Below are 25744 nucleotides of genomic sequence, written 5' to 3'. Positions count from 1 at the left end.
CTTTAAAACAAATCAAACGTACAGTTAAGTATGAATTAAATGTTCACGATGAGGCCTCCAGAAATTATTCAGTGTGCGGCTCATGCACCATGGAGGTTGAGTAGTGAGCATATCTAAAATCCGTGCGGCGTCTAATAGAGTCAAACAAACTGCAAGAGACTATACTTCTTTAGAACAAGACAAGAACAAGACCAGCTTTCCGTGTCAATACTCCAAATTGTTATCTTAGGTCTACTTGCCTGAAACCCTCATGATCGAAAGAGAATTCTCAATAAGAAGCGCCGTGGCAGACAAGTTGTCTCTTGCCTTCGGGTACCGGTCTCCCAAGAAACCCTCTTCCAGCGTTTTGGATCCAGATACCGCCGAAATCACAGACAGTTCTCAGCTTATTGATACTAATCAGTCTGGGTATGACTCAATTCCTTCGCCATTTGCCCATATGAGAGAGGTGGAAGAAGGAAGGTCTGGGTCTCCATATACAGCCGAAGAACAAGGCGTTAGCCCAGAAGGTGTAGTTGCTCATAGCAACACCCAAACGGATTCCTCAGCTACAGTAACACCTGGGGAACCTGATGAACTGGATGCCTTGACTGCTGAAATTTATAGAGGCTCTGGGTCGGGCCTTGGAGGTGTTGGATCTCCCCGCTCCGCGGACACCACCCCCAAGTTATTAATGATAATGATCCTATTCGTTCTCCTAGTGGTTATCTCATATGAAACGGTTTATGCTATGCTTGTTTCAAAAGAAGGTGTTGAGATGGGGGCGCGCTGGGGGGTAGAGAGATAGAAGCAGACCGAACAAGGTTTAACAAGACAGTTTTCGTTCGATTAGCTATATATTGATGCTAGTTACTATCAATATACTACATCATAAATGTTGTATATAATAAGCTCTATTATCAAGAAGCCTAGTTGATTTTGTAGCTGGAAGGTCATCAGTTCTGCATAGATAGTGTACACAACACGTATAAATGTTGTGGTATGCATCTTTCTTTTGTTCCTACCTTCCCATCCTCTTTTCAAAAAAACAAGAAAAACAATCCAAAATAGACTGCATTTGAAGTCCTTTCAAAGACTGCGAACCCAGCCGGTTATCTGACAAAATATAGCGTTTCTGTTTAATCGGAATGACTGCAAACGCCCAAGACCCTGACACAGGCTCAGCTTCAAAACAAGCTGACTACACCAAGAAAACTACATACACTGGATTTCCGGTGAGCTACGAATCACTGCCTGCTTCAGGTTTGACTTCCGTTCATGAATCTCCTTCTTATATGAGAAGAGTAGAATCACAGGTATTTGAAGATGCAACAGACTCGCCTGAACACGATCCAGCAAACAGCCCAGCAGATGAGTCAGGTGTGACTCCAACAACAATCGGCTGGATTGTGAGAAGATGCGGCCTGAAACGTTGGGCGCCAGAGGAGAGCTCAGACTTGCCCATTTGGGATCCAGCTCTGCGTCCATTGCTTCCATCTTGTGAACCTAGTGCTACCGAAGGGTCGCGTGGAGACAATTTGTTTGATTTACCTCAGTCATGGATTGACTTCTACTGCAGGAACAGGATTTACTTCAATATTGGATATGCGATTTCGGTGCTTATCATTGTGGGTGTGCTGTACTTCACTGGGAAAGACGAGCTGTTGGCTCAGTTAGCAAGGGCTTTCTTGTGTTATATTGGACTTGTTCCAGAGGTTTGTCCCGGTAGAACACGTCCTAGCGTTTAGCAAAAAAAACCTGGCTATCTGCTACTGCAATTTGCAATTACTCTTTCATAATGTTTTTGCGTTACTTGAATCAACGCGCTTAGTCGCCTACCTCATGAGGGTTGTGCGCCACCAAAACTTATTTGCATTACACGACCACCTATCAAAAAATTTGGAATTTTTCATACCAAATGTCTGAACCTTCAAAACTGCCTTAGTACACCACATTCCCACATTTATTCCACAAGAATGCCAGTCGCGTCATTTGATTCCCCTACCACCAGAACTAGGAGCAGAACCTTGGTTGGAACGGATAAAGGCGAATCCAGCGCAGAAGCTAGCGATGCATACGAGTCCAGCGATGATGAGGCTCCAGAAGAGGAGAACCTGGGAACATCAAAAGAGGCGGTAACAAGGCAGGAAAACGAGAAAAGAAGGTTACAGGAGGAGAAACAAAGAATAGAGAGACAGAAAAGAAGAGAGGCACAGCAAAAGTTTGAGAAACAGCAACTGGAGAAAAGGACCAGATCAGAGGCCAAAGGCCATAAGTACGAAGATCTACCCGATATCTTGCCAGATGATGTTCTGGCTGCAGTTTCTGAAACTGAGGACAAATCCGAGCCATTTTCTGCAAGATCGCACGTTCGTTACGACGATTTGGACAAGGAGACTCTTAAAGAGGTATCCAAGCAGATGAAGGTACAGAAGCTGAGGATGGCGAGGAAAGCGACCAAGAGCTCAGAGAAGAAAGGACCTGTTACCGTGAAGGTGCTCGAGAAGATACGAAAGATCTCCAATTCTACGACGGTATTGACGGTTCCAAAGGCGGAGTCGAGGGTGGTGAGTAGTAAGGATAGGTGGTTGAAAAGAAAGTCGTTAGGAAAGAGATGAGAAAGAAAAGAAGATCAACGAAATCGAAGGATAATTACTGGTTAAGTTGAGGTCATTACTGTTATTCACTAATAAGGTTCGCAGCAAAATTCCCGACAATATGAAAGAGGATTTGCTTGAACAGTAAGGGTAGATTTCAAAAGAAGCCCCCAATAAGGCTAGACCCGAGTCATTAGGCTGCATACCGATGAGATAAGTATCAAATATCAATAACTGTCACTCTTTGGCAAGACTCACCAGAACTGGAAGAAGCATTCCCAAAGCACTTGCCCCAAGCTCAAGAGGCCTCTCATCTGATGGTTCTTCTATCGAAGACATGTCACCGCCGTTCAAAATTTCACCTCCATGATTCTCCATCGTGTCTGACAAAGCATGAAATGCCACATACAAAAACGAACCCCCACTAAATAGAAGCAGTAGTCCAGAAACGTAGGATCCATTCTCGTCAGATGCAGACACGATCGAGAACACACCAAAAGCCAGAACCGCAGCGATTGGCGCGGATACAGCGAAAAAGAACAAATGCCACATGATGCCAGATTTAGCGAGATTGTGAGACCTCAATATGGATGTGAGACCAAATGCCGCCGGTAGTTTGTGGATGAATATGGCAAAAAGGATCGTGAGCTGGAGTCGTATATCTGCTGCATATACAGTCGATGCTAGTGCGATACCGTCGCAGAAAGAGTGGATCATGAGCCCAAGAGTAAATGGAGATTTACATGCATTTTTGAACTGAGTCTGAGCCTCAATTAGTATCGTTTTCGGTTTGGATATAGGAGGACTTTCCAGCACCGGAAGTTCAGTGTCCTCAAGGTTCAAGTCCTCAACAGCTGAAGTTTTGTAATAGTCTTTATTCCTCGGCGATAAGATTTGAGGAACGTTTTGAACCATATGCAGAGTGAAATATCCCAAAAGTAGCATTATGCCGGTGAGATTGGATCCTTTTTCTTCCACCTTCTCCAGACCCTCTGGTATTATGAGTACTAACGCTGCACTCAGTAGAACTCCAGCACCAAACACGGATATAAGTTTCAGCTTGGATGAACTTAAGCGAACAACAATTGGTATAAGCCCCGACAAAAAGGAGCTGAAATTTTGTTAGTATCAGGGTGAGAGTGAGAGTGGCTATATACTATCAGTTTCACGGTTTCTGAAAGCGGAACAATATGACACTCACGATATGCCCATCAGTAAGGAAAGCACCAAAACAGTTCCGAATCCAGACATGATTGGACGGAGGAAAAGAAAGTCTGAAAGGAATCTGGAAAAGATTCGTTATTCAAGTTGTAGATATTGTGAAGTTGTGAATTCTATCAATACCCGAAAGCTTGATAAACAGCAAGGTCCGTGCATTAACCCATTTTCGTATCCATCTCATCTCTCAGTATTAAGAGATACGCTTTATAGCTTTCATTATCTTTTTTAATATTGATCTTAGGTCTCTAACAATCCAATCAAAAAACAAAATATTCCGAGGAAAGTTTACAAAAAATGGAAGACCCATATGACACAGAGAGAAAGGCTCTGTTTGCGAGAATAATCCACAACTTCGTGAGTCCAAGTGCTTTGTGAGGCGCGTTCAAATAGCACGCGTCTTGATAACAAACATGTCACTAACCCTTTTCTACTTCAGGCCATGGTGAATCACTCCATGAAGGCAATGAACAACCAGTTAGAACAGATAAACACTATGAATCTCGAGACCGAGATTGTTTGTGATATGTGGGAGACATACACTAAGAATGCTCAATATCACCTCAAGTCTTCCAAGAAGCTGTCAGAGCCTGCCGATATTCTAGCGGCTTATAGCCGTCAAAAATGAAAATGGTGTTTGGGTTTTATTTTGGTTTTTTGTTTAGAGTTTAAGTTGGATTTCTCTCCCATTTTTGAAGCTTTTGGGTTGATAATATCTGCTGCTGTGTTTGGTCATTGGGATTACCATTTCTGTTCAGTCGTGGTTGGATATTATGGCCGTCTGGATCTCCCATATTATGTTCACAGTGTGGCTCATTCGGAATTTCATTCGGAGGTTCATTCGGAGGTTCATTCGGAGGTTCATTTAATGGTCCGTTTGGGGTTCATTCATGATACCACTCTGTTGACCCTTCCATGGTGATTCCATGGTTTTTCCATGACATGTCACTCAAGATCACTTGTTTGAATCCCATATTTCTACACTTCACACAACTTGATAGAAATTTGTCTTTATATTACACATAATGCTTATTGCTTAAGCCTCAAACGTGGTCCACGCTTAAGTGTCGACTTCATGTAACGGCAGCCTTTTTTCACCTGCATTTCCCTAGCCAATTAAAATATCCCAAAAATCTCCTCTGGACCTCAGAGGAATTCTGCAAAATACTCATTTAGTACTATCAGCAAAGTACACACAATGCAGTAGTACACACAGCATATTCCACTTCGCGCAGTCAACTTAGTACTTGAGGTTCTCTAGATTCCTGTTAGTAATCATGTCAAATCGGATACCACGCATATTTCTTTGTTGACTTACCTTGCTGAGTTGGCAGCATGTTAAATCTCTTCTTCAAAGTGACTCTCTGTCTGGAGTATTTGTCGTCTGGAGAGAATCTGGCTGGGTGCGCAGACTTGGTAATTTCACCAGACTCGGTGATCTTCTGCAAAGTGTAGATTCTCTTGCCGTCTGGGCCAGTTGTGTACATCAAATGCATTTTGAATGTAATTTGTAATGAAAGTGGTATAATCCTGACTTAACAGCACAGAATCGAGCCTACTCCAAATTTTCAAGTAGGTAGAAAAAAATTCTAGCTTGGCTACTCACCCGCGATGATTTGGCAGATTCGATATAGACACGGCAGATCCATCAGATTCCAGACAAGGACCTGGATCCACAGCCTCAGATTGGGCAGAGCGTTCTTTCGGAATAATGTCGAAAAGTCAGGATTTGTTTGCAGACTTGCTGTCTACAAATTCTATCAAGAAGTCGGAGAAAAATATACCGCTCTCACAGAGACTCAACTCCACACCAAGCTCCAATGGTGTGAGCTCTCCGAACAACACCAATATGTGGCCAGATCTGGGTCTGTTGGAACAATTAGGATCAACGGGTGCATCGGGAAACTCTAGTTCTGTGGGAATTGCTGATTTGCCAAAGAACAAGCCGGTTGTGGCTTCTTCGGTGGATATAGATACGCTGTTTGAGGCATTCAACCAACCGTCTCCGGCCCCACAACAAAGCCAACAAGGCCCGCAACCGGTTTCAGACGATTTTTTGCCTGGTAACTCTTCAAATGGTTCTCAGGATCCTGTGCCACCATCTCGAGGTTCTGAACCGGTGAGTTCTGCCCCTTTGTCATCCTCTGGGTCTACGACATCTGGGGTCTCTAAACGAGATGAAGCGTTGGCAGAGCTGGTGGACATGGGTTTTGGTATTGATCAGGCGAACGAAGCCTTGGAGAGCACCGACAGTGGAAGAGATGTCAATCAGGCAATCACTTACTTGATGAACGCTGCTCATAGCAAGGCTAAGCAGGAAAAGCTTGGAGCAAATGGCTCATCTTCGCATAGCTCGGACCCTTACGGTGACGACGATGGTTTTGGAGCTCGTTCGGATGATCTGGGCGCAATGGTCAACGAGCTTTCTGTGGAACTCAAAAATAAGGCCTCGTTTTGGTTGCAGACAGGCAGAAAGACACTTGCCAAAGGTATCGACTTGTACAAAAACCAACAACTGGAAAAGAATAATAGCCAGCCTGCCTGGATGAAGAATAGAGACAGATATAAGGCTCAATCAATGCGACTTCCAGATGACGACCCCAGCGAGGAAGTCTCTCCCGAGGAGATGAGAAGGATTGTTGAAGATCAGCGCCTCAGGGAAATCCAGATCAGAAAGGAAAGGGAAAGAGAGCAAGACCTAAAGTTGAAACAGAAGAGAGATGAGGCTAGAGCGAAACTTCAGACTCATAGACAAAACTCGTCGTCTCCTTCATCTGCGCACAGTTCTAAGTTTGATGACCCATTGCCTTCTAGGAGGAGACAACCACCGTCCAGTGTATCACCACCTCAAGAACAATTCAGAGCCAATTCAGTCGAACCCCAATCATCATCCGCGTCTACTGCTTCAACTTCATCAAGTGCTTCTCCTTCGTTTTCTGGGTCTAAAACTGACTCGTTCATGGACATATTCAGTGCTCCTGTCCTGACATCACGACCTGCAAGCAGGGCTAAAACTGAGAACGACGAGATGTATGTTTCAAGCTCAAGAAGGAGAGCACCAGCCCCAAAACGTGCAAATGTTCCCCAGGTAACCCGAACAAAGATTGTCATACCAGAAGTTTCGGTGTCGCCAGATCAATTGAGCAAATTCGAGCTCAAGCGCACGGAAGCAAACGATTTATTCAAAAAGGGCGACTTTACAAATGCCCTCGTGGGATACCAGAGTTGTCTAACCCTTCTTCCAAGTTCCCATAAACTCACGATTGTCGTGAATTCAAATCTGGCAACATGCTTCTTGAAACTGGGTGACGCGAAAAGTGCACTCTCCTCTGCTGATAGTGCTCTTTCATTCATCGGATCTTTCGGCGGGGCACCAGGTGATCTTGCTGGTGTGGAAGTAGAATCTGGTAAACCTCTCAAGCAATTCTGGATCAAGCTTGTTTCCAGGAAAGCAGAAGCTTTGGAGAATCTTGAAAAATACGCGGATGCTCTAAGTGCCTATAACATGTTGGTTGAGAATGGCGGAGCATCGAAGCAGGTAATGGATGGTAAGAAACGTTGTCAGGAAGTTGTCCAGGGCAAACCACCAGCCAAAGCTCAACCCAAAAAAGCCCCAACGAAACCCAGTGTTTCCAAACCATCCGCAGCTATGAAGACCGTTAACGAACAATCGCAAAAACAACAGCAATTTGAGGCAGAGAAGTTCCAGTTGCACGATCAGGTTGAAGCAAGGGTTCAGGAATGGAAGAGAGGCAAAGAGGACAATCTACGTGCTTTGCTATCGTCGCTACAACTAATTCTGTGGCAGGATGCTAACTGGAAGCCTGTTTCTGTTGGAGAATTGATTATGGAGAAGAAAGTAAAGATCACTTATATGAAGGCAGTTGCCAAGGTCCATCCTGATAAGGTGAGTCCTACGGCATCCACAGAGCAAAAACTGGTCGCGCAAGCTGTTTTTGTTTCGTTGAATCAAGCATGGGCTAAGTTTAAGGAAGCGAATGGGATGGAATAAAAATGCTTGATTTTTCGATTTTTCAATTTGCTAAGGACGCGAGCAGTTCTCAAGCTGTCGCATCCACGCAAGAATAATCTGCTCTTGGTTCAGCCAATGATATAAATATATGCATGTATAGGAACGTTTTTTTACCCTCTTAGGCATTATTTCCGGAGGTAGGCATCATTGCTAGCTGATATTTCTGTATGGCACGGTCTAGACTGACCGATAATGGATCCATCAACTCTCTTGCTTTGGCCACAACCAACTCTCCATCCTCGTTCTTCACATTCTTGAACCTTTCCTCAATATTGTTGATGGTTGCTCCAACACGGTCCTGGCACTTTTTGATAGAAAGATAAAGCTTCCTGAGCTGGACGAGTTTGGCCTTATCAGCTGTTGCGGACTCGTTGAAACCAAGCCAGAAATGACACAAAAACTCCACGGAAGTGCTATGGGTGAGTCTCAGCTGTTCTATTGTGGCCGGATCAAGTCCCAAGAACGAAGGATCAACCTCCGCATCTTCGTTGTGAACACTTTGGTCTTGGATGGAACTCAAAGAAGAAGCGTCGGAGGCTGAAAACTTGATTGCATGCCATCCATGAGAGCTTTGCCTGGCATTCTGTCTCACCAACCTCTCGATCTCATGAGAAGCTTCTCTTATCCCCTTTTTCTTTTCATCGCTATTGTAAACCTCCTGCAGATCAATTCCTACCTTGAAGTAGCCTTTCAACTCAGACAGAAACTCTGCATACCATTCCTGGGGATTCAATGGAGAACTATCCTTCGGTATATTTTTAATCAAATCCGAGTGCTTGTTGGAATTCACCTTAAAGTTGATCTCATTGTACTCAGTCTCGTGAGTCTCACGTAGGTCATTCAACTCTAGCTCCTCTTCGTTCTCCTGCTCTTCTTTCTCGGGATCCTCCTCCTCAATGTCAACACCAGTGCTCTTCAACATTCGCCTTGATAATCTGTTCATAGTCTTCATTATGGACAACATATCCTGATTCTTTCCAGCCCTCATCGTGATATCGGGAGCGTTTCCCAGCTTCTGCGAGTTATCCTCTTCGTTACCCATAACGTCTATGATCTTGTTGATGTGTATGTCATCAATGTTCTTTGATTTATGCTTCTTTTGGACTGGTGATCCAGAGGGAGACGTTGTCGGATGAGTTTTCGAAGAAGGAGATGTTTCAACTTCTTCTTCTTCACCATCATAATCTGCGTCCGCATACAGATACTTGTCTAACATGACATCGCCACGATCGTAGGGATTGATTTTTTCACCTCTCAGCTTCCTGAACAACTTTGAGCTGAAAAATCGCGACCAGAAATCACCCTCGCTGATTTTGGGAACACAGTCGTCATATGCTTTCCTCACTATAGGATACTGGTTGAAAATCTCGTGGATTTTCTCTCTCGTCACCGAAACATTCACCTCGTTGTCGCTACTAGCCACAGGTTTTATCGTGCTCAGGACATTATAGGAGCCTCTCTTCTGATTGTTTTGAACAGCAAATGACCGCAGCAGGTTAATCCGCGTACTCCAGAACTCCTCAGGGTCCAGTCCACTGTTCATCACCACTTCCTTGAACGTCGCCATGAGCTTCTTGTTGCTCATCAAGAGCTTCTGTTGTAACTGATGATTTCTAAGCAGCTTCTGTGGGTCCGTTAACGTAGCCAAAGTCTCTTCGTCTGATCCCGATTGCGGCCCCAGGGACTGAGAGCGCTTTGTATCAGCTTGTGGAACTGGAGTTCCACTCAAACTTAACTCTCGAGCAGATTCGGCAGCCAATAACGAGGCCTTCCGTCTCGCTATCACTTGCTGTAATGCCCTTTGTATCTCCTCCATGGTTGCCCTGCTGTTAAAAGAGAAAACCACCTCGCTAGATGGAGTTGCTGGAACCGTAGCAGCAGGGTCATTCGTTATAATCTTCAACATCATCTTTTCAGAAGTGGCTGGTGTTGCCTTTAGGTTCGTAATTTTGTCTAGCTGAACTTCCACGAGTGGAATCGCCACCGTATCATCAATACATCTCCACACCAGCACAGGCGGTATAACCTCTTCGTTTAGAGACAGCATACCGGCCTTTTTCTTGTACGCTGCCGCACCTTTTATTGCGGACATTGTTTCAAAGAAATCTGAGATCCAGGTAAATTATTCGTCCAAAAAGTGGCCAATTTGGACCTGAACACAAACCTATATACCTGTTTGATCTATTCAGTGGTCCAGATAGATTATAACGAGCCATTTTCCAGATATAATTAGTTTATCCCACGACCTTTCGATTTGCGATTCAAAAATGAGCTGAGCACTTTCTGAGATTCTTCCCCTGTCAACGTAGTGAAAAATCGAGCTTACTTATAAGATTCTCGGAATGTTCAGAGCTATTAGGTTTTCGCGTGCATGTGGAAATATGGGGCTGATGAAGCAGTGTCAAACAAGACCACTGACAGTCTCATCGAAGCACCCGCTAAACCTGTTGATGAGCCCGTTAAACATGCCACTAAGAACGGTGCATTCAAAAGCAGAATCAATTCAGCATACCGCTGATGAGCTCAGCGAGCTTAAGGATGGAAGAAGGCCGATGACGGTGCATGACGATTTGCCAGATCCGCTAAGGGAGGGAAGGCTGAACAAGACCTATTTTGTGTGCTTTTCAATCCTCATGTCGGGTGCCCTTTTTGGTATCTTCAACTACGAGAAAACCAGTTCTCCCGTGATGAATGCTACGATGTACTGCTTGCGTCGTTCTGATTTTGCGAGAGAGGCCATTGGAAAAGAGATCACATTCGCTGGAACCGTTCCATGGGTGCATGGTATTCTGAATACCATGAAGGGACAGATCGATATTGGTGTCAATGTTCAAGGAAATATCGACACTGCCAAAATGGAGCTCAAGGCGAACAGAGATAGCAGACTTCAGGAGTTCACTATTGAGAGATGGAACTTGGTGTTGAAGAACGGGAAGGTGATCAACTTGCTTGATGATCCTTCGATCGAGATTGCGTTTTAGAAGTGTGATGTTGGAAATGAAGAGATGTACATAGACTGGAATTACGAGCCAACAAAATGTCGAAAATCATGAACTATTAAAAGTCAGTGCGAACACCACAATTGCCAGTGAAACATTGTAATCTACAGTCTACACTTCCAGTTTAGTGAGAAATATGTATGTATATGTATTTACAATGGAAATGCCGACCTGAGAACGAGAAAACAGACTGAAAAGGAATAAATAAACTGGTGGCTGGAATTGGAACATGAAATTTGATATCTGGAATATGAGTTATGAATCAACAGGTGTTACAGGCACACAGTTGAAATTTTGTGATTGCAAGACATCGCCAAGCGTCTTCCGCGCGTGATTCGAAGCTTACTCGCTCGAATCTTCATCGTCGTCGGCAAAAACGTGACTGGATCGATTTCTTGGAGGTGTGTCAAATGGCGAAGGCTTCAGGGGAGCTTCTGAGGTAGCAAGAATTGTGCCTTCAAGCAGTGAATGCGGCTGGATCTCTCCAGTTTCAGTGTCAGTTTTCCATCCTGGGGACGAAGGATTTGTGAATCCTTCTGCTGTGCTGTTCAGTGCTCTTTTCGGGCTTTCCTGGCCCATCATAAGCAACGACTGGTTCGATCCTCTTGCAGAGCGCAAAAGACCAATATTGTCTTGACTCGTAGCCTTGCTAAGAGCACCGGATCTTGGATAAGCCTTTGTACCAGCGATTCCGTCCTGGGATCCATTGAGACCAGTCATGGACCCATTGCGACTGGTACTAGTGCTGGAAGACCTCTGATAGTTATTGAACAGGTTCAGAGTCGAGGGTGTGGCATTAACCATGGTATGTGTGGTCATGGGGAAACTCGAACTGTCATTCTTGTGCAAATGCCGTATAAAGTCAGCAGTTTGTGCAGCCGAGCCTCTTTCCGGTGTCTTTGGAGTGGCCTGTTGAGACCCCCCATTGGGAGAGTTCTCAACCATCGTCTGTGCGCTACCTGGGAGGTTATCAGGAGTAGGCAAAACCGGTATTACCGAATCATAAAAGGACATGTAATTCGACCCTGGAGTTCCACCACTGCTGTGGATATTGCTGTGTGTGTGTAGATGGGACGAGCTGTTGGTCGTGATGTCTGTGCCTGAATTTTTCGTTCCATCTGAGGTGTCAACGCCGAAAGCGATACTCGAATCCTTGTTAGCCTGGCTTTCGTATTTCGTATCCGAAATGTGATCCAGGTCCCTTTCACGTATGGACAATTCATCCCCGGTGGAAGGGTCCACCGGAGGAGCAAACCCAGGTTTGTGCGGTCTGGCGTAGAGCGAGCTCAGGTCCATGTCCTTGGCATCAATATCGACATCTTCCATGGACTCCTTCTTGAATCTCCGCGACGATCGGTACCAGAAGAAAAGACAGATGAGAAGCCCCACGGCACCTGGCACTCCCACTGCACAGCCGACGGCCACTGCGGTCTTAGGCATGATGAGTGGAAAAAGAGATAGAGGTCAACTTAATGAGCGATTCGGATATAGTAAGCTATTCCAAAAACGAGTGAATGCGATTTTTCCTGAAAAATCGGGTAGCCTAGCAAGCCCTAAGAAATTTTTCCTTGATCGATTAGATCAGGTCCGCACGTGGAATATATGACTGGTGATGGTAATTCTGCAATTCTGAGATTTGACAAAACAGAAAGGTTGCAAAAGTAATCGCAACAGGATCGGCCCTTTGTGTTTTTGGGTGTTTTTCAATAGCTTTGTCTTGTGAATGCCGAGATGTAACTGGGACAACAAGCGAAACAGGGGTCGGCGCAGCGAGAGGGTAGCAGTTTTAGGATGGCAGCAACGAAGGGTTTCCAAACCAATTTAATCCAGTATATGGAATGAGGTTATGGGAAAAAAAGAAAGAGACTTGGTCTTCTTTGATGAATAGCGAAATGAACAACAAGGCACTCTGCAAATATCACACCTTTAGATTTAGAGATGGCTTGTGTGAAGAGCAACAAGGCACCACACAAAGAGAGACAAAAATAGCACACACACTCCCACACAAACACGTCAAATTCTGTGGCATACACAATTCCAGGTGAACGAAATTTGCGGAGGTAATCGTCCGACAATGGATTAAGTATTTTTCGATCTTAAAAGTGCTGAATTTTGCGTCCTCGGATTTTTGTATGTTTGAGTGGTTTTGCTTGTTGATTTAACACTCTGACAGGTCGTTTGACGGCGTTACTGCCGGCTGATTCGCTTAGACATGAGATGAGAGACATCACGTGATCGGTGATCTTCCGAGCCTTTGGGGTAAGAGGTGTATGGAGGTGCATTTTGATGGGCAATTGGGAAAGGGGAAGACATAGGGATTTTTCGAGGAGATTCATTGTAGTTGCCACATACTGTGCTATTCTTCCGAAAAGAATCTTGATCATGACCCCACGATAGCCGAGCATCCCCTATAGTGTAGTCTTTCCACCAGTTTCCCTTGTACTCCGCATTCTTGGCCTCAAAGAGCTGGTTCATGTCAGCACCTCTGTCGCTATTTCATGATCATCTCCACTAAATTAGAAATTTACCTCCGGAAGGCACGTAAGCCCAGGCACGCAAGTCCAGGCACCAAATTCTAGTTTTTGACGAAGGTTTTTGAGTCGTCCTATAACCAAATACACCCAATCTAGCTGGCCACTACCTGTCCAGCTTTCAAGAAATGGTTTCGTGGTCTAGTTGGTTATGGCATCTGCTTAACACGCAGAACGTCCCCAGTTCGATCCTGGGCGAAATCAAATCTTATCTTTTTTTTGCACTGGCTGCACTACCAGCCACCCATGTGTGTCATCTGGATGTTTAAGTCTGTCCTACTTGAACATGCTCCTTTCGTTGACACTCTCATATTTTTTGGGATAGCATGATCTAGAAATTGTGCTGTTTTTTTGAAATTTGCCACCGGTTAATTCTCGGATAAATGATGAGGCCGCACCCGACGCATTGCGGTGTGTGCAATGTGAACTACGCAGACCCCACAAAGGTGAAACCTTTCCAACAACAATCCAAAAACTCCAACGGATCTGTGTTGAACCTGACGTGTGCGTCGTGTATCAACTTTAAGTTGCTGAAGTTAAAGCTCGAACTTATTGAAACGGATCGTATTAGCCAATTGGCCAGCAACCAGGTTGATGGCGTGTTGAGTCATTGTATCAATGGAAGGGCTTCTGGATTTATTCAAGAGTACCTAGATGTTGGTGATAAGGGCACGGACAGGCAAAAGCTTCTTAGTCAGACAGCTGGTTCAAATTCGCATGTTTCGATTCCGCTTCCGTCTGCTGATTCAGCAGCCAGGTTGGCCCAGGTTTTGCTAAGCGTTGAAGTTTCGCATTATAAGAGAAGCATATCGCGGAATAAGACCAGGATCGCTATGCTTGCTCAAGAAGTCGATTCTTTGAAGGCAGAGCTAGAGGCACCAAAGGAGAATCTTCGCCAGAGACGGATCCATCTAGAAGAGGAAACTACCAAGTTGCAAGATATGTATGCCAAATCTAGGGACTTGATCCAGCGTGGAATTGTGGAATACAGAAATGAGAAGTCTGATGCCGTCAAGAAGCTTTTGTCTAATGCCAGGTCAAAGATGTTCCAGCAAGAGATCAAAGTCTTTGGAGTGAAGGAGGTGAACTACTCCAAGAAACTCCATTCAAAGCAACTGGCAGAGTTCAAAGCAAATTCGCAATCTAAGCATCAAAATTACGATCGCATTCAAAGCTTAAACCGAAACCTGATAGCCAATATTCGTCTTTACAATAAAGCCAAGGAACCTGTGTTTGATGATCTAAAACTGATGATGTGCTTCATTCCCATAATACCGATCCCACAGTTCTTCAATTTCTCGGCTCCTATTATCAACACCTCCTTGGAGAATATTTGCAGGTTTATCCAGATCATGTCGTTGTACCTGAATGTGAGCTTGCCTTATGATATGGTTGTCTTTCCAACACCCGAGTTTGTCCACGGCATCAATAAGAAGACCCAGCAAAATCTCGAGCCCTTGAGACCTCTGTTCTCGTCCAATATTTCTGACAAGAGTGAGTACCATACTGCCTATATCCCATCCAAGATGGTAGACGGGAAGTCCCATATAGAGTTTCTGGCTGATGCTTCCAACTTACAGGTTCTGGCCTTCAGCAGGGGTCTTGCATGTTTGATTATCGACATGATGTATCTCATCAAAGTCTTGGATGAAAGGGCTAAAGAAATCAATGTTGTGAACGATTTAAAGATTCGCTCTTTTGAAGAAGCTGTGAAGCTTGATGGTCTGGTGTGGATGCTGATCTATAATGAAAAGTATCACGCTTCTCGATATGGAGCACCCCGGGAGCAGGATCAAGAACGAAATGATACAGAAAACTCTTCCAGCAGAGGAGACGAAAAGCATGTTCTGGACATCTCCAAAACCCGAGCACCCACCGACAGAAGGGTATCCATCTCTGAAGCATTAGTCGGATTCTGGAAGAAAAAAACGAAACCCGTTCCAGTCAACACCTCCAAAGAGGTTACAAAAGAGCCGTCACAGGAACGATCTGATTCAGACGAGAATCTGGATTTACGATACAGTTTTTGGAAGGAGGAGAAGGCAGAGGTTGATGCTGGAAAGAAGAGTAGCTCATCCATTGTGTTCGAATCGGTTCTGGATTCCAAGTTTGAAGCGCCAACCCTGACCTCAAGCAAAGACCTGTACAATTTTGAGAAGTTGCATATGTACATTTACGAGTTTTTCGCGCGAGAGATTCTGAAGCGGATAGAGGACCAGTCAAAGAGGGCTTCTGCGGAATCGTCCACATTTATTGTTTCGCTGGATCACGATGAGACCGTCCCAAAACAACAGAAAACCAAAAAGAAAGATCCACCAAACTTCATACCGCCTCCTACTGTTACCACATCCACTGTTGAGTTCAATGCTTCGTCGGGTCACGATCACACCAACCTCCATGTTAACAGTGTGCAAACCACCAGGAGATCTGTATCTACGCCCACGAAGTCAAGGCCAAAAAAGCCTCACCACAATAGTGGGCGCTCTGTTTCGTCCAAGGCTTCCAAGGCTTCCAAGGCAAACTCTTCCAGGTCTACAAACACGTTTGACAACTGGGAGGTCATATAAACATCAGCATCCGGTATATATAGGCTTATCTTATCGCTTGACCCATCTCTGCGTAATTGACAGACCACGTCCAAGCGTAATATCCAGAATGGCTGCATAAGCTCCAGCGACGGGCCCGCCGAAATTGGCAGATTTGGCAGCAAATTATCGTTTTGTGCACGACATTTGGCCCGAAGGGAGCGGCAGTATAGGAGGTGAAAGAAGGGAGGCAGTCTACCAATCGTCAGTCTTGTTCCCCCCGTAGTTCAAGAATCATCTCGAATTTCGTCAAAGGACACTTCAGCAAAGCTCAATTGCAATAGTTATTCTTCAGATTCCGAAGGATTCCCTGTTTGCACTCAATAGTCTCGACCCCTACCTGCACTGGCTGGAATTGGGCACAGAAGATCGTTCGACAAAAGAACATTCGCAAAATAGCATCAGAATCTGAGAGTCTGCCATAAGTCATTTGTCCAAAATGTTGTCCGACAAAGAATTGTTTGAGATCAACAAGAAGGCGGTCACCGAGGGCTTCAAGATCAAGCCTCGTGTTAACTATAACACCGTTGGTGGTGTCAACGGTCCGCTGGTCATTCTGGAGAACGTAAAGTTCCCTCGTTACAACGAGATTGTCAACTTGACATTGCCTGATGGAACCATTCGTGCTGGACAAGTGCTGGAGGTCAGAGGTGATCGTGCGATTGTCCAAGTGTTTGAAGGAACCTCCGGTATCGATGTCAAGAAGACCCGTGTCGAGTTCACCGGCCAAAATCTCAAGATCCCGGTCAGTGAAGACATGCTCGGAAGAGTTTTTGATGGTTCTGGTAGACCAATTGATAACGGACCTAAGGTTTTTGCCGAGGACTACTTGGACATCAACGGTTCGCCAATCAACCCCTTTGCCCGTATTTACCCCGAGGAAATGATCTCCACGGGTATCTCCGCCATTGACACCATGAACTCCATTGCCAGAGGCCAGAAGATCCCAATTTTCTCTGCTTCCGGTCTGCCACACAACGAGATTGCTGCTCAGATCTGTAGACAGGCCGGTCTGGTTAGACCAACCAAGGACGTGCACGACGGTCATGAGGAAAACTTCTCCATAGTGTTCGCAGCCATGGGTGTTAACTTGGAAACCTCGAGATTCTTTAAGCAGGATTTCGAGGAGAACGGGTCTCTGGAGAGAACATCGTTGTTCTTGAACTTGGCCAATGATCCAACTATTGAGAGAATCATCACCCCACGTCTGGCACTGACCACCGCCGAATACCTGGCCTACCAAACTGAGCGTCACGTGCTCACTATCTTGACGGACATGTCTTCATATGCTGATGCGCTCAGAGAAGTTTCTGCTGCCAGAGAAGAGGTTCCCGGTAGACGTGGTTACCCCGGTTACATGTACACCGATTTGTCAACCATTTACGAACGTGCTGGTAGAGTCGAAGGCAGAAACGGGTCCATTACGCAGATTCCAATTCTCACCATGCCTAATGACGATATCACGCATCCTATTCCAGATTTGACCGGGTATATCACCGAGGGCCAGATCTCCGTGGATCGTCAACTGCACAACCGTGGTATCTATCCTCCAATCAACGTGCTGCCCTCTTTGTCGAGACTGATGAAGAGTGCCATTGGAGAGGGAATGACCAGAAAGGACCACGGTGATGTCTCGAACCAGCTGTACGCTAAATACGCCATTGGTAGAGACGCTGCTGCCATGAAGGCCGTGGTTGGTGAAGAGGCTCTGTCCATCGAGGATAAGCTGTCTTTGGAGTTCTTGGAGAAGTTCGAAAAGACTTTCATTGCCCAGGGTGCTTACGATAACAGAACTGTGTTCGAGTCCTTGGACCAGGCCTGGTCTCTGCTCAGAATCTATCCTAAGGAAATGCTGAACAGAATCTCTCCAAAGATCCTTGCTGAGTTCTACGACCGTGATAGATCCGAGGAGGAGCCAAGCGCTCCAATCATTGAAACTTAGAAAAAAATTCCGATTTGTCTATAAAACAAAGAATAGTTGGAAAAAAGAACAGAAAAAGGAGAGTGTAGTTAGGCATAAAGGTAGGATATTATGTTGGTTCGAAGTGTGGAGAACCGGGGGTGTATCATTCCAATTGCGCCTATATAAAGATAAACTCTGATCAAAAATTCGACAAGGCTCTTTAGGAAACTTTTAAAAAGACGTTCCTCGAGAAAGTCATAGAAAATCGTCACCGTTTTATAGGTATTGAAAGAAATACCATGGGCTTCCGCGGCTTTTCAAATAGATTGGCCATAGTGTCTGTCCCTGCCTATTCATGCGTGCCCCTCCCAAACAGCCCCGGCGAGTTGGCTATTCATTAGTAATTGTGGCTCTTTATGAACCATATATAAGGCATGGGCTTTCTCCTCAATGAATACAATTGCTCTCTGTGCTGCTTTATTCATCCTATACAAGTTGTATCGCAAATTCTTCTCCACTTCAACATCCAGAATGGTCTCTTCAGCAGTCAAAACCAAGGTTGAGGGCCTAATCAAGTCCAAGCCTATTTTCGTTGCCTCCAAGACCTACTGCCCATACTGCTCCGCCTCCAAAAAGACCCTTGACAGCTTGGATGCCGACGCCTATATTTTGGAACTCGATACTTTGAGCGATGGAGACGAAATCCAGGCTGCTCTTGCCGAGATCTCCGGCCAAAGAACCGTTCCAAACATCTACATTGGTGGAGAGCACATCGGAGGTAACTCTGATTTGCAAGCGTTGAAGAGCAACGGCAAGTTGGTTTCGAAGATCAAGGCGTCGAAGCTTTAAGCGAGTGTTTTTTAAAGATTTGGTGGCGATAGTGTTCGATCAAAGACTTGTTCGGTGTACTTCATGACGTATAACTAGCATCTAATCAGCATGTCTTGAGCATGTTCACTATAGTGAGATTTACTGTAGAGTTCATGCTAAATGATTGCTTTTCACTGGCTGTTTTTCTATTCTATAGTTGTTACTACATTTTTGGCTCTATATAGTATGTCGTACTCTGTATTCTACTTTGTGTTCTACTTTGTGTTCTGCTATGTATTGTACTGTGAATTCTACCGTTTTATCTACTCTATTCTCCACTCTACAACTATGCCTTATACTCCACACCTCAATCTCCATTTTCCATACTCTACGCGTTTCTCTCGTATATCCACCAAAAACTTGACCGATAATCGCTATTTATTCAATAAACTGTAATAATCAGCTATATTCACCATTCCCACATATCCAATTTATTCAACTCCTGCTTACGTCATTTTTCACGTTTCAACTTTTCAGTAGGGGGTCACTACCGGAAGGGGATGGGGGCCGATAAGAGTGTCGCGGCTCCAGCCCAAGACTTCGTCCCAATCCATTCTGAAACTCCACTAATTGTCAGGCAAATTTTTGATTTTCAAGTTTAAAATATGGGAGTATTCAACGAACACCAATACACATCCATCACGGCAATTATTGACCAAATTACTGCGCAAACGCGGGCCAACTCGGATGATGCCATTCTAGAGACGGAGCTGCCTGGGTTGCTTGACATTATCCGGCTTCAGAAGAGATCGGGCCAAGTGGAGGCAGCCAGAGCAATCAGAAAGAAACTCAAATATGGAAATGTTTCCGAGCAGCTGAACGGACTCAGTTTGGTGGAGCTATTGGTGGCCAATGCCAGGGGAGACTTTAGTGCTTTTGTTAACGACGAGAAGTTGCTGGAACGGCTCAGGGTCCACTTGAGAGATCCAGAAATTGATGCACAAGTGAAAAAACGGACTCTTCAACTGGTGGTTGGGTGGCATAATGAATACAAAAATGATAGTTCCAGAAGTTCACTCTACAAGCTGTTTGGTCAGACTGGGGCTGAAAAGTACATGAAGAAGAGGGGACCCAACAGCTCCAGAAGACGGTCTGTGGTGCCCAATTTTATGGATGACGAGGCCGACCAATCAACACCTTTTGAGGAAGTTTACGAGTCCCCAGATGTGGAACCGGAATCGTCTTCTTCATCGTTGTCAACGGCAGCTCCTTTCAAAGCACCTTGGAAAAGGCACGAGAAGAAGGCTTCGCAGCCAAAATCCAATGCCGAACTGGATAGACAGTTCAAAATTCCCAAGATTGACTACACTAAGGAACAGCCCAAAATTCTGAACTTAATTGCAGAATCAACCACTTTATCCATCTCGCTCAACAACACTCTCCAGACCCTACCGAAGGACGAGCTGTCGATCCACTCAGTCAAGGCCAACAGGGAGTTTGACCAGTGCAGGGCTATCAGACGTAAGGTGTTGAGATATCTTCAGTTGGTGAATAGAGAAGAGCTTGTCGGTGGTTTGCTTCATGCTAACGACCAATTGGTGTCTTCCTTGCAGAAGTACGAGGAAGCATCTTATCCCCATGGGGACGACGACGAGGACAGTCTGGCTGATTACGAAATTGACGATGAAAGTATCAGTATCAACCTGGAAAACCATAGACCACCCCCACCTGTTCCTTCTTCTAGACAGAGACAAGCGAGAGAGCCTAGTCCCGAGTCTGTGGTTTCCAATGATCCTTTTGGTGATACTAATGCAGTTGAAAACCCGGTTGTGTGGAGGTGACCAATTCAGGCGTTTTGCACTTTAATGACTTTCAGCAAGTTGGAGTTATCTTATGCGCTCTCCGTCATCAACAAGAAGAGAAAAAAATATAAAGAATAACAGCATCAAATGTATTTCTTGACTCCATAATGATTTTTCACATCCCATTAACAGGTCTCGGTCTACCCCAGAGTCGTGTGTTCACCTGACGGCTAATGTAGGCCAAGAAGGTTGGCTAACAAGGCCACCAGAAAAAGGGCAATTGATTGGAAAAACGCGAAATAGTAATATGGCTGAATAAATCTTGCATGGGCTAATTCACTAATCTCAAAATTATTCTGTCACGTTTATTTGTGGATGAGAAACCGTGCCCTCAGTAGTGAAGAGTCTTAAACCCAAAGTTCAGTCACGTGATAAATATCCCCCCATTTTTATCCCGGCTATTTTAACCCATGAACCGTTCATCTTGCATTCCAATGCTCCGCAACTTCCTTCCACAGCTACGCAACTTTGTTCCAAGAAAACCGAATTCAAATTATCAGTTGTTTTCTACGTTTTGCCCCTTCAATATGCCATCCATTAACAAATCTTTCGTCACCAACTTTACCACCCTCAACATCAGCAACCCCTCCGTGAGTGTCCCTTTCTACGAGAAGCACTTCAACTGCAAGCTACTAAAGACGGAGGAGCTTCCCCAGAAGCACCAAGTCATTTACTACTTGGGAATTGATGATGTCAACCATCCCGAATACAACAAGCCCGTTTTCAAGAGAACCGGGGTTTTGGCCCTGGTGCACGATAAGACTATCAAAGCGGTGGTGAACGGCAATGCTGATCCCTACAGAGGTTTCGGCCATATTTGTTTCTCTGTTGATGATTTGTTCAATTTCTGCAAATATCTGGAGAGTGATCCTTCAATCCAGTTCAAGAAAAAGCTCACAGACGGAAGGCAGAAGAACATTGCGTTCGTTCTGGACCCCGATCAGTATTGGATCGAGTTGATTGAGAACGCAATTGATAAGGAAGTTGCCTCGGCAACCGATCTTGGATTTAGGCTCTCTAGTCTGAGACTAAACCATGAGATGATCAGAGTGAAGGACCCAGTCAAATCGATCAAGTTTTATAGCGAAACCCTTGGTATGAAGCTCTTCTCTCACAGGGCTTTTGAGGATGCCAAATTCACGCTGTACTTTTTGGGCTACGAGCACGATGACAAGTATGTTCAGGACTCAGAAGACAAGGTGTTCCAGGCTGGAAGAGAGTCAATTCTGGAGTTGACTCATAACTGGGGAACTGAAAACGACGACTCCTTCGAGGGCTATTTCGTTGGAGACTCCGAGACTCAGGGCTACGCCAACATCACCGTTTCGTGTGACGATGTTTCCAAATATGTCGATGAACTTAAGAAAGAAGGCAAAAGTGTTGATTTTGACGGAAAGGTGGCTCAATTGGTTGATCCAGATGGATACAAAGTGCAAGTTTGGTCTGGAAAGTTGTAAGTACTCTGTGCGCTAGTTAGTCTTTACCGTTGGTTATGAGTGTGCCTTGGCTATCAATACCTCTGGTCTAGCTTGGCTTGGGCTGTGACCTCGATTCCCATAACCCCCGGTTACAGCATTGACTGCACCTCAAGTCTTCTGTCAACGCGACATGTCTAACGTTCTGATTTAGCTCGGAAAAACTGTGAAGCTGACCCTCTCCAGTTGATCTCGTGGTCACATGGTGTCTGGCTCAAATTTTAAAATCACTCCGTTCACACAATGTCTCTCGTCCGTAGGCGTCGCATAACCCTCACCCTTAAACACATGGCCCAAATGGCCCCCGCACTTGCTGCAGTTCATTTCAGTTCTCTCCATTCCATGACTTGTATCAGTCTTGGTGGTGACCGATCCTGGAAGTGCTTGGTAGAATGCGGGCCATCCACAATGGGAGTTGAACTTGGTAGACGACTTGTAAAGCGGGTTGCCACACCCTACACATTTGTAGACTCCCGGGCTGAGACCTTTTTTATCAAATTCTGGATCAAAATTGGGTGGCTCAGTTGCTGCGTTCCTGAGAACTTTGTATTGCATTGGCGTAAGAGTGGCCCTCCACTCGGAATCTGGTTTGGTAACAGGGTAGTCGCTCATGATGTGTGGATAGGTGGAAAAAAGCGCTGATCTGATAAATCTTGGGGTAAATCTGGTTGTACACTTTGATAGCATCGAACTTGAGCAGACACAGCTTTCAATTAGTATTTATACTGCAAATTGCGCCACCAGGGTTGAGATCTTTGCTGCATAGTGACGTAGCCGTAATCTGTGTCTTTATCAAAATGGTTAGGAGCCATGAGGGGACCATCCGAAATCCTGATAGTTCACACTTTCAAATTGATAGGAACCCAGAGGGTCACGATTCAAGGCACAGTCCGCATATCTTTCTCGACCAATAATCTTCTGCTGTTACTGACGCTATATTCCACAATGGACTCTAATTCTACTGAGGCAAAGCGGTTGCAGCGATCGAAGGAGGCTGAGAAGCTGAGCACTTCGAAGTTCCCGGTATGTGAAAATTGGTTGACCGTTTTGGTCACAATCTATTGAAGGTGTTACTGACTTCTACTTCAGAAAGAAATGTCTTGCCTCACCTGCATGGATGAGCTGTTGGAGTGTTTCTCGTTAGGAGGCCAGATTAGAAACTATTACAGGTTCGGAGAACTGACGTCATGCGATAGGCAAAACGAGAAGCTTCTATTTTGTCTGAGGAACAAATATCGGGTTGCCACTGAGGAAGAGAAGAAGACCGAGATCCAGGCCTTTTTTCATAGAAGACTAGTTGAAGATAAGAAGAGGGGATCTAGTGAGGATGTGTGGGATGTGAGGGTTAAGGATTGAGTGTGGGATTAAGAACTCAGTTTTGAGCACATGTGTTTGTAAATAGCTCTTTTATAACGCTGTAGTGTTGGCATATTCAAATGACAAATAAAGTAAAGAGTGTGCTATAAAAAAGAAATCTCGTAAAGTCTCCCATGACTGCATACTGGTCTAGCTAGAAATCTGAAATTTCCCGTTTTTTGACCTAACCTAGTGTCAAATTTCCAAACACAAAAAACAGATTTCATCAAGATACGCGTGTATCTTGGCATACACCAAGACAACCACCAAACATACTGATTCATCGGATCAGCTTTATCTAATTCTCGAAGCCTGACTTCGATCGCTTTTCAGCACTTCGAAATCGTGCGGCTCATATGCACCGCCACTGCTTGTTTGCTGCGCCACTTGCGCCGCAGCATCGGGGTATTTTAAAGGCCAGCCATCTTTGATCTGACTGCATTGTTAAACTTCTCTTCCTCCTTGACAGCATTCGGTTGTTTCTTTCACAAAAAAACGTTTGGAAATTACAGTCCTGAAGTTGAAAGTACTCGTATGACAACAGAAGTTCCCAGAAACATCCCCAGTCGGATGTCTTACAGATCCCAGAGGGGTGATCCAATAATAGAATCAACCCCGGGATTCTCGCACACCAACCAGTACAACACTGCAATTACTGATGTTCAGCCTCAGTATTACACTTTCGATCAAGTCTCTCCGTTTCAACAACTAAACACCACACAACCACACCATTACAATGACAGATCAGCCATGTACTACGACAAAAGTGGGATCCCATACCAGTCTACGGATCTGGTTTTCACACAAGATAACAAGCAAACCTTGTTCGGGAGGCTTAAGGGCAAAAAGGGACATCGGTTCAGCCCAACTGCTGGCCAATCAGATGACAATATGATTGATCCCATGCCCGTGGCTGCCAATGTGAATGCCTACACCCGTGGGGCATGGATGAGAAACTCCGTGGATTACGACACAGAAAATTGGAGTCCACCAGCACCGCGAATAATGGTGACAGAAGCAAATGAAGGCACTTTTCGCTCAGAAAATGGTAATCGCATTCCTTCTGGCGTTGTTTCATTTGCAGGAGCCGAATCGTCGGGGCCATCTCCTTCTGCGAGACCTGAGTCGATTCAGACCCGCAGAAAAGTTTCTGGACCTGGGCGCGATTCTCCGCTGGATTCTGAAGATGTTCAAAGCCAGTGGGTACCAAACAAATTGTGGACTTACGTTGCATCTTATCTGCCACAAGCTGAGGAAAAGGAGAAGGGACCGGAGCCAACGACTCAACCAGAAGAGCCAGATCGCCAACAGGCACAATCGGTGATCAGAGATGTTCCACCTTTGCCCGTACCTCCAGAAGACAATCAACCTTTGACTATTCCGGCTCCTAGGAACAGAAAAAATTTTAGACAGATTTGGGATAACGCAAAACGGCTGAAGCGGACCAAGAAGGAAGTTGTGGGGAGACCATTGACTTTTGAGGAGTTTTTCAGTAACACAGACGATTTCAGTGTCCCACCTATATTCGAGAACAAGACTGGGTACAAAGAGAGCAGAGTGAAATCCACGCTGCCAACCAGGACGTACCAGAGAAAGTACGAGGAGACCATCAACGATTCATGCAACGGATTGCACGAGAGGACCCGCCGCACAAGAGAGGTTTTCATGAACGGAGTACAGAAAAGAGAGAGGGTCAGTGAGGAGACGGTCAAGTCTGTCAACTGGAGTACTTCAAATGATGTCAACGAAGAGGCAGCCTTGAACTACATGAAAAATATCAGGGATTATCACGAGCTGATGACTGGGATGAAGTATCCTTCAAAAATACCTGAACTTGAAAGGCCATCGCAACAGCTCATTCCTGCAATCAGGAAAATGAATCCAGCAAGACTATTTGCTAGTTACGGCAGATCGTCAAGAAATGTACAAAATGATCAGGATAACTTACCTCACACCGCACAGGTCGAATCTGGGCCCAGATTGAAACTTCTGGGTGCGCCTTCTCCAGATTCCACCATCATGCTTTCGAACATTCACAATCTCCTCACCAAGATCCCTTATATCGGTGGCTTTTTTGAACCATTGTCCTCGATTTCGAGCAGGTTTCCGGAAATGCAAGTAGTGATAGTTGGGGTCGAACTGTTGATATTTGCCGTTCTGCTGTACGAAATACACAGGATGATAGATAGCATGACTATGGTGGTTATGACATTCTGTTCTCCTTTTATCACCTTTGTGAGGTTTTTTGGGTTTGTCTAGGGTAATGATTGGATTTTAATTATTTTCAATACTTTGAAAAAAAGCACGCAGCTGTAGCTGCAATGGTTCTCCATTAATTCACGTCCTCTACAGGTGGAACTTTTCAGCCTCACAGCGATGCGTCTACAAATAATTTC

General features: G+C 45.1%; 19 protein-coding genes across 19 annotated transcripts; 14 read left to right on the top strand and 5 right to left on the bottom strand.

Moving 5' to 3' along the window:
* Positions 1-250: 250 nt before the first annotated feature.
* Positions 251-787, top strand: KUCA_T00005905001 (uncharacterized protein; the record flags this gene model as incomplete). The annotated part of the gene is made up of 1 exon (XM_022603774.1): positions 251-787. One exon carries the CDS (start codon positions 251-253, stop codon positions 785-787), a length of 537 nt encoding a protein of 178 aa, XP_022461893.1.
* A 340-nt stretch (positions 788-1127) lies between these two features.
* Positions 1128-1727, top strand: KUCA_T00005904001 (uncharacterized protein; the record flags this gene model as incomplete). The annotated part of the gene is made up of 1 exon (XM_022603763.1): positions 1128-1727. The coding sequence occupies one exon, from the start codon at positions 1128-1130 to the stop codon at positions 1725-1727; it is 600 nt and encodes a 199-aa protein (XP_022461892.1).
* A 228-nt stretch (positions 1728-1955) lies between these two features.
* Positions 1956-2597, top strand: KUCA_T00005903001 (uncharacterized protein; the record flags this gene model as incomplete). The annotated part of the gene is made up of 1 exon (XM_022603752.1): positions 1956-2597. The coding sequence occupies one exon, from the start codon at positions 1956-1958 to the stop codon at positions 2595-2597; it is 642 nt and encodes a 213-aa protein (XP_022461891.1).
* A 216-nt stretch (positions 2598-2813) lies between these two features.
* Positions 2814-3827, bottom strand: KUCA_T00005902001 (uncharacterized protein; the record flags this gene model as incomplete). The annotated part of the gene is made up of 2 exons (XM_022603741.1): positions 2814-3687; positions 3778-3827. 2 exons carry the CDS (start codon positions 3825-3827, stop codon positions 2814-2816), a joined length of 924 nt encoding a protein of 307 aa, XP_022461890.1.
* A 264-nt stretch (positions 3828-4091) lies between these two features.
* KUCA_T00005901001 (uncharacterized protein) lies at positions 4092-4422 on the top strand (the record flags this gene model as incomplete). The annotated part of the gene is made up of 2 exons (XM_022603730.1): positions 4092-4151; positions 4234-4422. 2 exons carry the CDS (start codon positions 4092-4094, stop codon positions 4420-4422), a joined length of 249 nt encoding a protein of 82 aa, XP_022461889.1.
* A 612-nt stretch (positions 4423-5034) lies between these two features.
* KUCA_T00005900001 (uncharacterized protein) lies at positions 5035-5290 on the bottom strand (the record flags this gene model as incomplete). The annotated part of the gene is made up of 2 exons (XM_022603719.1): positions 5035-5051; positions 5113-5290. The coding sequence occupies 2 exons, from the start codon at positions 5288-5290 to the stop codon at positions 5035-5037; spliced, it is 195 nt and encodes a 64-aa protein (XP_022461888.1).
* A 215-nt stretch (positions 5291-5505) lies between these two features.
* KUCA_T00005899001 (uncharacterized protein) lies at positions 5506-7806 on the top strand (the record flags this gene model as incomplete). The annotated part of the gene is made up of 1 exon (XM_022603708.1): positions 5506-7806. The coding sequence occupies one exon, from the start codon at positions 5506-5508 to the stop codon at positions 7804-7806; it is 2301 nt and encodes a 766-aa protein (XP_022461887.1).
* Positions 7807-7945: 139 nt separating this feature from the next.
* KUCA_T00005898001 (uncharacterized protein) lies at positions 7946-9919 on the bottom strand (the record flags this gene model as incomplete). The annotated part of the gene is made up of 1 exon (XM_022603697.1): positions 7946-9919. One exon carries the CDS (start codon positions 9917-9919, stop codon positions 7946-7948), a length of 1974 nt encoding a protein of 657 aa, XP_022461886.1.
* Positions 9920-10169: 250 nt separating this feature from the next.
* KUCA_T00005897001 (uncharacterized protein) lies at positions 10170-10808 on the top strand (the record flags this gene model as incomplete). The annotated part of the gene is made up of 1 exon (XM_022603686.1): positions 10170-10808. One exon carries the CDS (start codon positions 10170-10172, stop codon positions 10806-10808), a length of 639 nt encoding a protein of 212 aa, XP_022461885.1.
* Positions 10809-11168: 360 nt separating this feature from the next.
* KUCA_T00005896001 (uncharacterized protein) lies at positions 11169-12266 on the bottom strand (the record flags this gene model as incomplete). Its single annotated transcript, XM_022603673.1, has 1 exon — positions 11169-12266. One exon carries the CDS (start codon positions 12264-12266, stop codon positions 11169-11171), a length of 1098 nt encoding a protein of 365 aa, XP_022461884.1.
* Positions 12267-13485: 1219 nt separating this feature from the next.
* Positions 13486-13626, top strand: KUCA_T00005895001 (uncharacterized protein; the record flags this gene model as incomplete). Its single annotated transcript, XM_022603662.1, has 1 exon — positions 13486-13626. One exon carries the CDS (start codon positions 13486-13488, stop codon positions 13624-13626), a length of 141 nt encoding a protein of 46 aa, XP_022461883.1.
* Positions 13627-13740: 114 nt separating this feature from the next.
* On the top strand, positions 13741-15924 carry KUCA_T00005894001 (uncharacterized protein; the record flags this gene model as incomplete). The annotated part of the gene is made up of 1 exon (XM_022603651.1): positions 13741-15924. The coding sequence occupies one exon, from the start codon at positions 13741-13743 to the stop codon at positions 15922-15924; it is 2184 nt and encodes a 727-aa protein (XP_022461882.1).
* Positions 15925-16381: 457 nt separating this feature from the next.
* Positions 16382-17884, top strand: KUCA_T00005893001 (uncharacterized protein; the record flags this gene model as incomplete). The annotated part of the gene is made up of 1 exon (XM_022603640.1): positions 16382-17884. One exon carries the CDS (start codon positions 16382-16384, stop codon positions 17882-17884), a length of 1503 nt encoding a protein of 500 aa, XP_022461881.1.
* Positions 17885-18295: 411 nt separating this feature from the next.
* Positions 18296-18694, top strand: KUCA_T00005892001 (uncharacterized protein; the record flags this gene model as incomplete). Its single annotated transcript, XM_022603629.1, has 1 exon — positions 18296-18694. The coding sequence occupies one exon, from the start codon at positions 18296-18298 to the stop codon at positions 18692-18694; it is 399 nt and encodes a 132-aa protein (XP_022461880.1).
* Positions 18695-19320: 626 nt separating this feature from the next.
* On the top strand, positions 19321-20496 carry KUCA_T00005891001 (uncharacterized protein; the record flags this gene model as incomplete). Its single annotated transcript, XM_022603618.1, has 1 exon — positions 19321-20496. The coding sequence occupies one exon, from the start codon at positions 19321-19323 to the stop codon at positions 20494-20496; it is 1176 nt and encodes a 391-aa protein (XP_022461879.1).
* Positions 20497-21044: 548 nt separating this feature from the next.
* KUCA_T00005890001 (uncharacterized protein) lies at positions 21045-21974 on the top strand (the record flags this gene model as incomplete). Its single annotated transcript, XM_022603607.1, has 1 exon — positions 21045-21974. One exon carries the CDS (start codon positions 21045-21047, stop codon positions 21972-21974), a length of 930 nt encoding a protein of 309 aa, XP_022461878.1.
* A 216-nt stretch (positions 21975-22190) lies between these two features.
* On the bottom strand, positions 22191-22679 carry KUCA_T00005889001 (uncharacterized protein; the record flags this gene model as incomplete). The annotated part of the gene is made up of 1 exon (XM_022603596.1): positions 22191-22679. The coding sequence occupies one exon, from the start codon at positions 22677-22679 to the stop codon at positions 22191-22193; it is 489 nt and encodes a 162-aa protein (XP_022461877.1).
* Positions 22680-22937: 258 nt separating this feature from the next.
* Positions 22938-23348, top strand: KUCA_T00005888001 (uncharacterized protein; the record flags this gene model as incomplete). The annotated part of the gene is made up of 2 exons (XM_022603585.1): positions 22938-23015; positions 23082-23348. The coding sequence occupies 2 exons, from the start codon at positions 22938-22940 to the stop codon at positions 23346-23348; spliced, it is 345 nt and encodes a 114-aa protein (XP_022461876.1).
* A 534-nt stretch (positions 23349-23882) lies between these two features.
* KUCA_T00005887001 (uncharacterized protein) lies at positions 23883-25607 on the top strand (the record flags this gene model as incomplete). The annotated part of the gene is made up of 1 exon (XM_022603574.1): positions 23883-25607. The coding sequence occupies one exon, from the start codon at positions 23883-23885 to the stop codon at positions 25605-25607; it is 1725 nt and encodes a 574-aa protein (XP_022461875.1).
* Between the last annotated feature and the right edge of the window lie 137 nt (positions 25608-25744).

This window comes from Kuraishia capsulata, genomic scaffold (genome assembly GCF_000576695.1).
Source record: "Kuraishia capsulata CBS 1993 genomic scaffold, Kuraishia_capsulata_scaffold_7, whole genome shotgun sequence".
Taxonomy (NCBI): Eukaryota; Fungi; Ascomycota; class Pichiomycetes; order Pichiales; family Pichiaceae; genus Kuraishia; species Kuraishia capsulata.
Note: the sequence above shows the minus strand (reverse complement) of the source record. Positions and strands in the feature narration are given on the sequence as shown.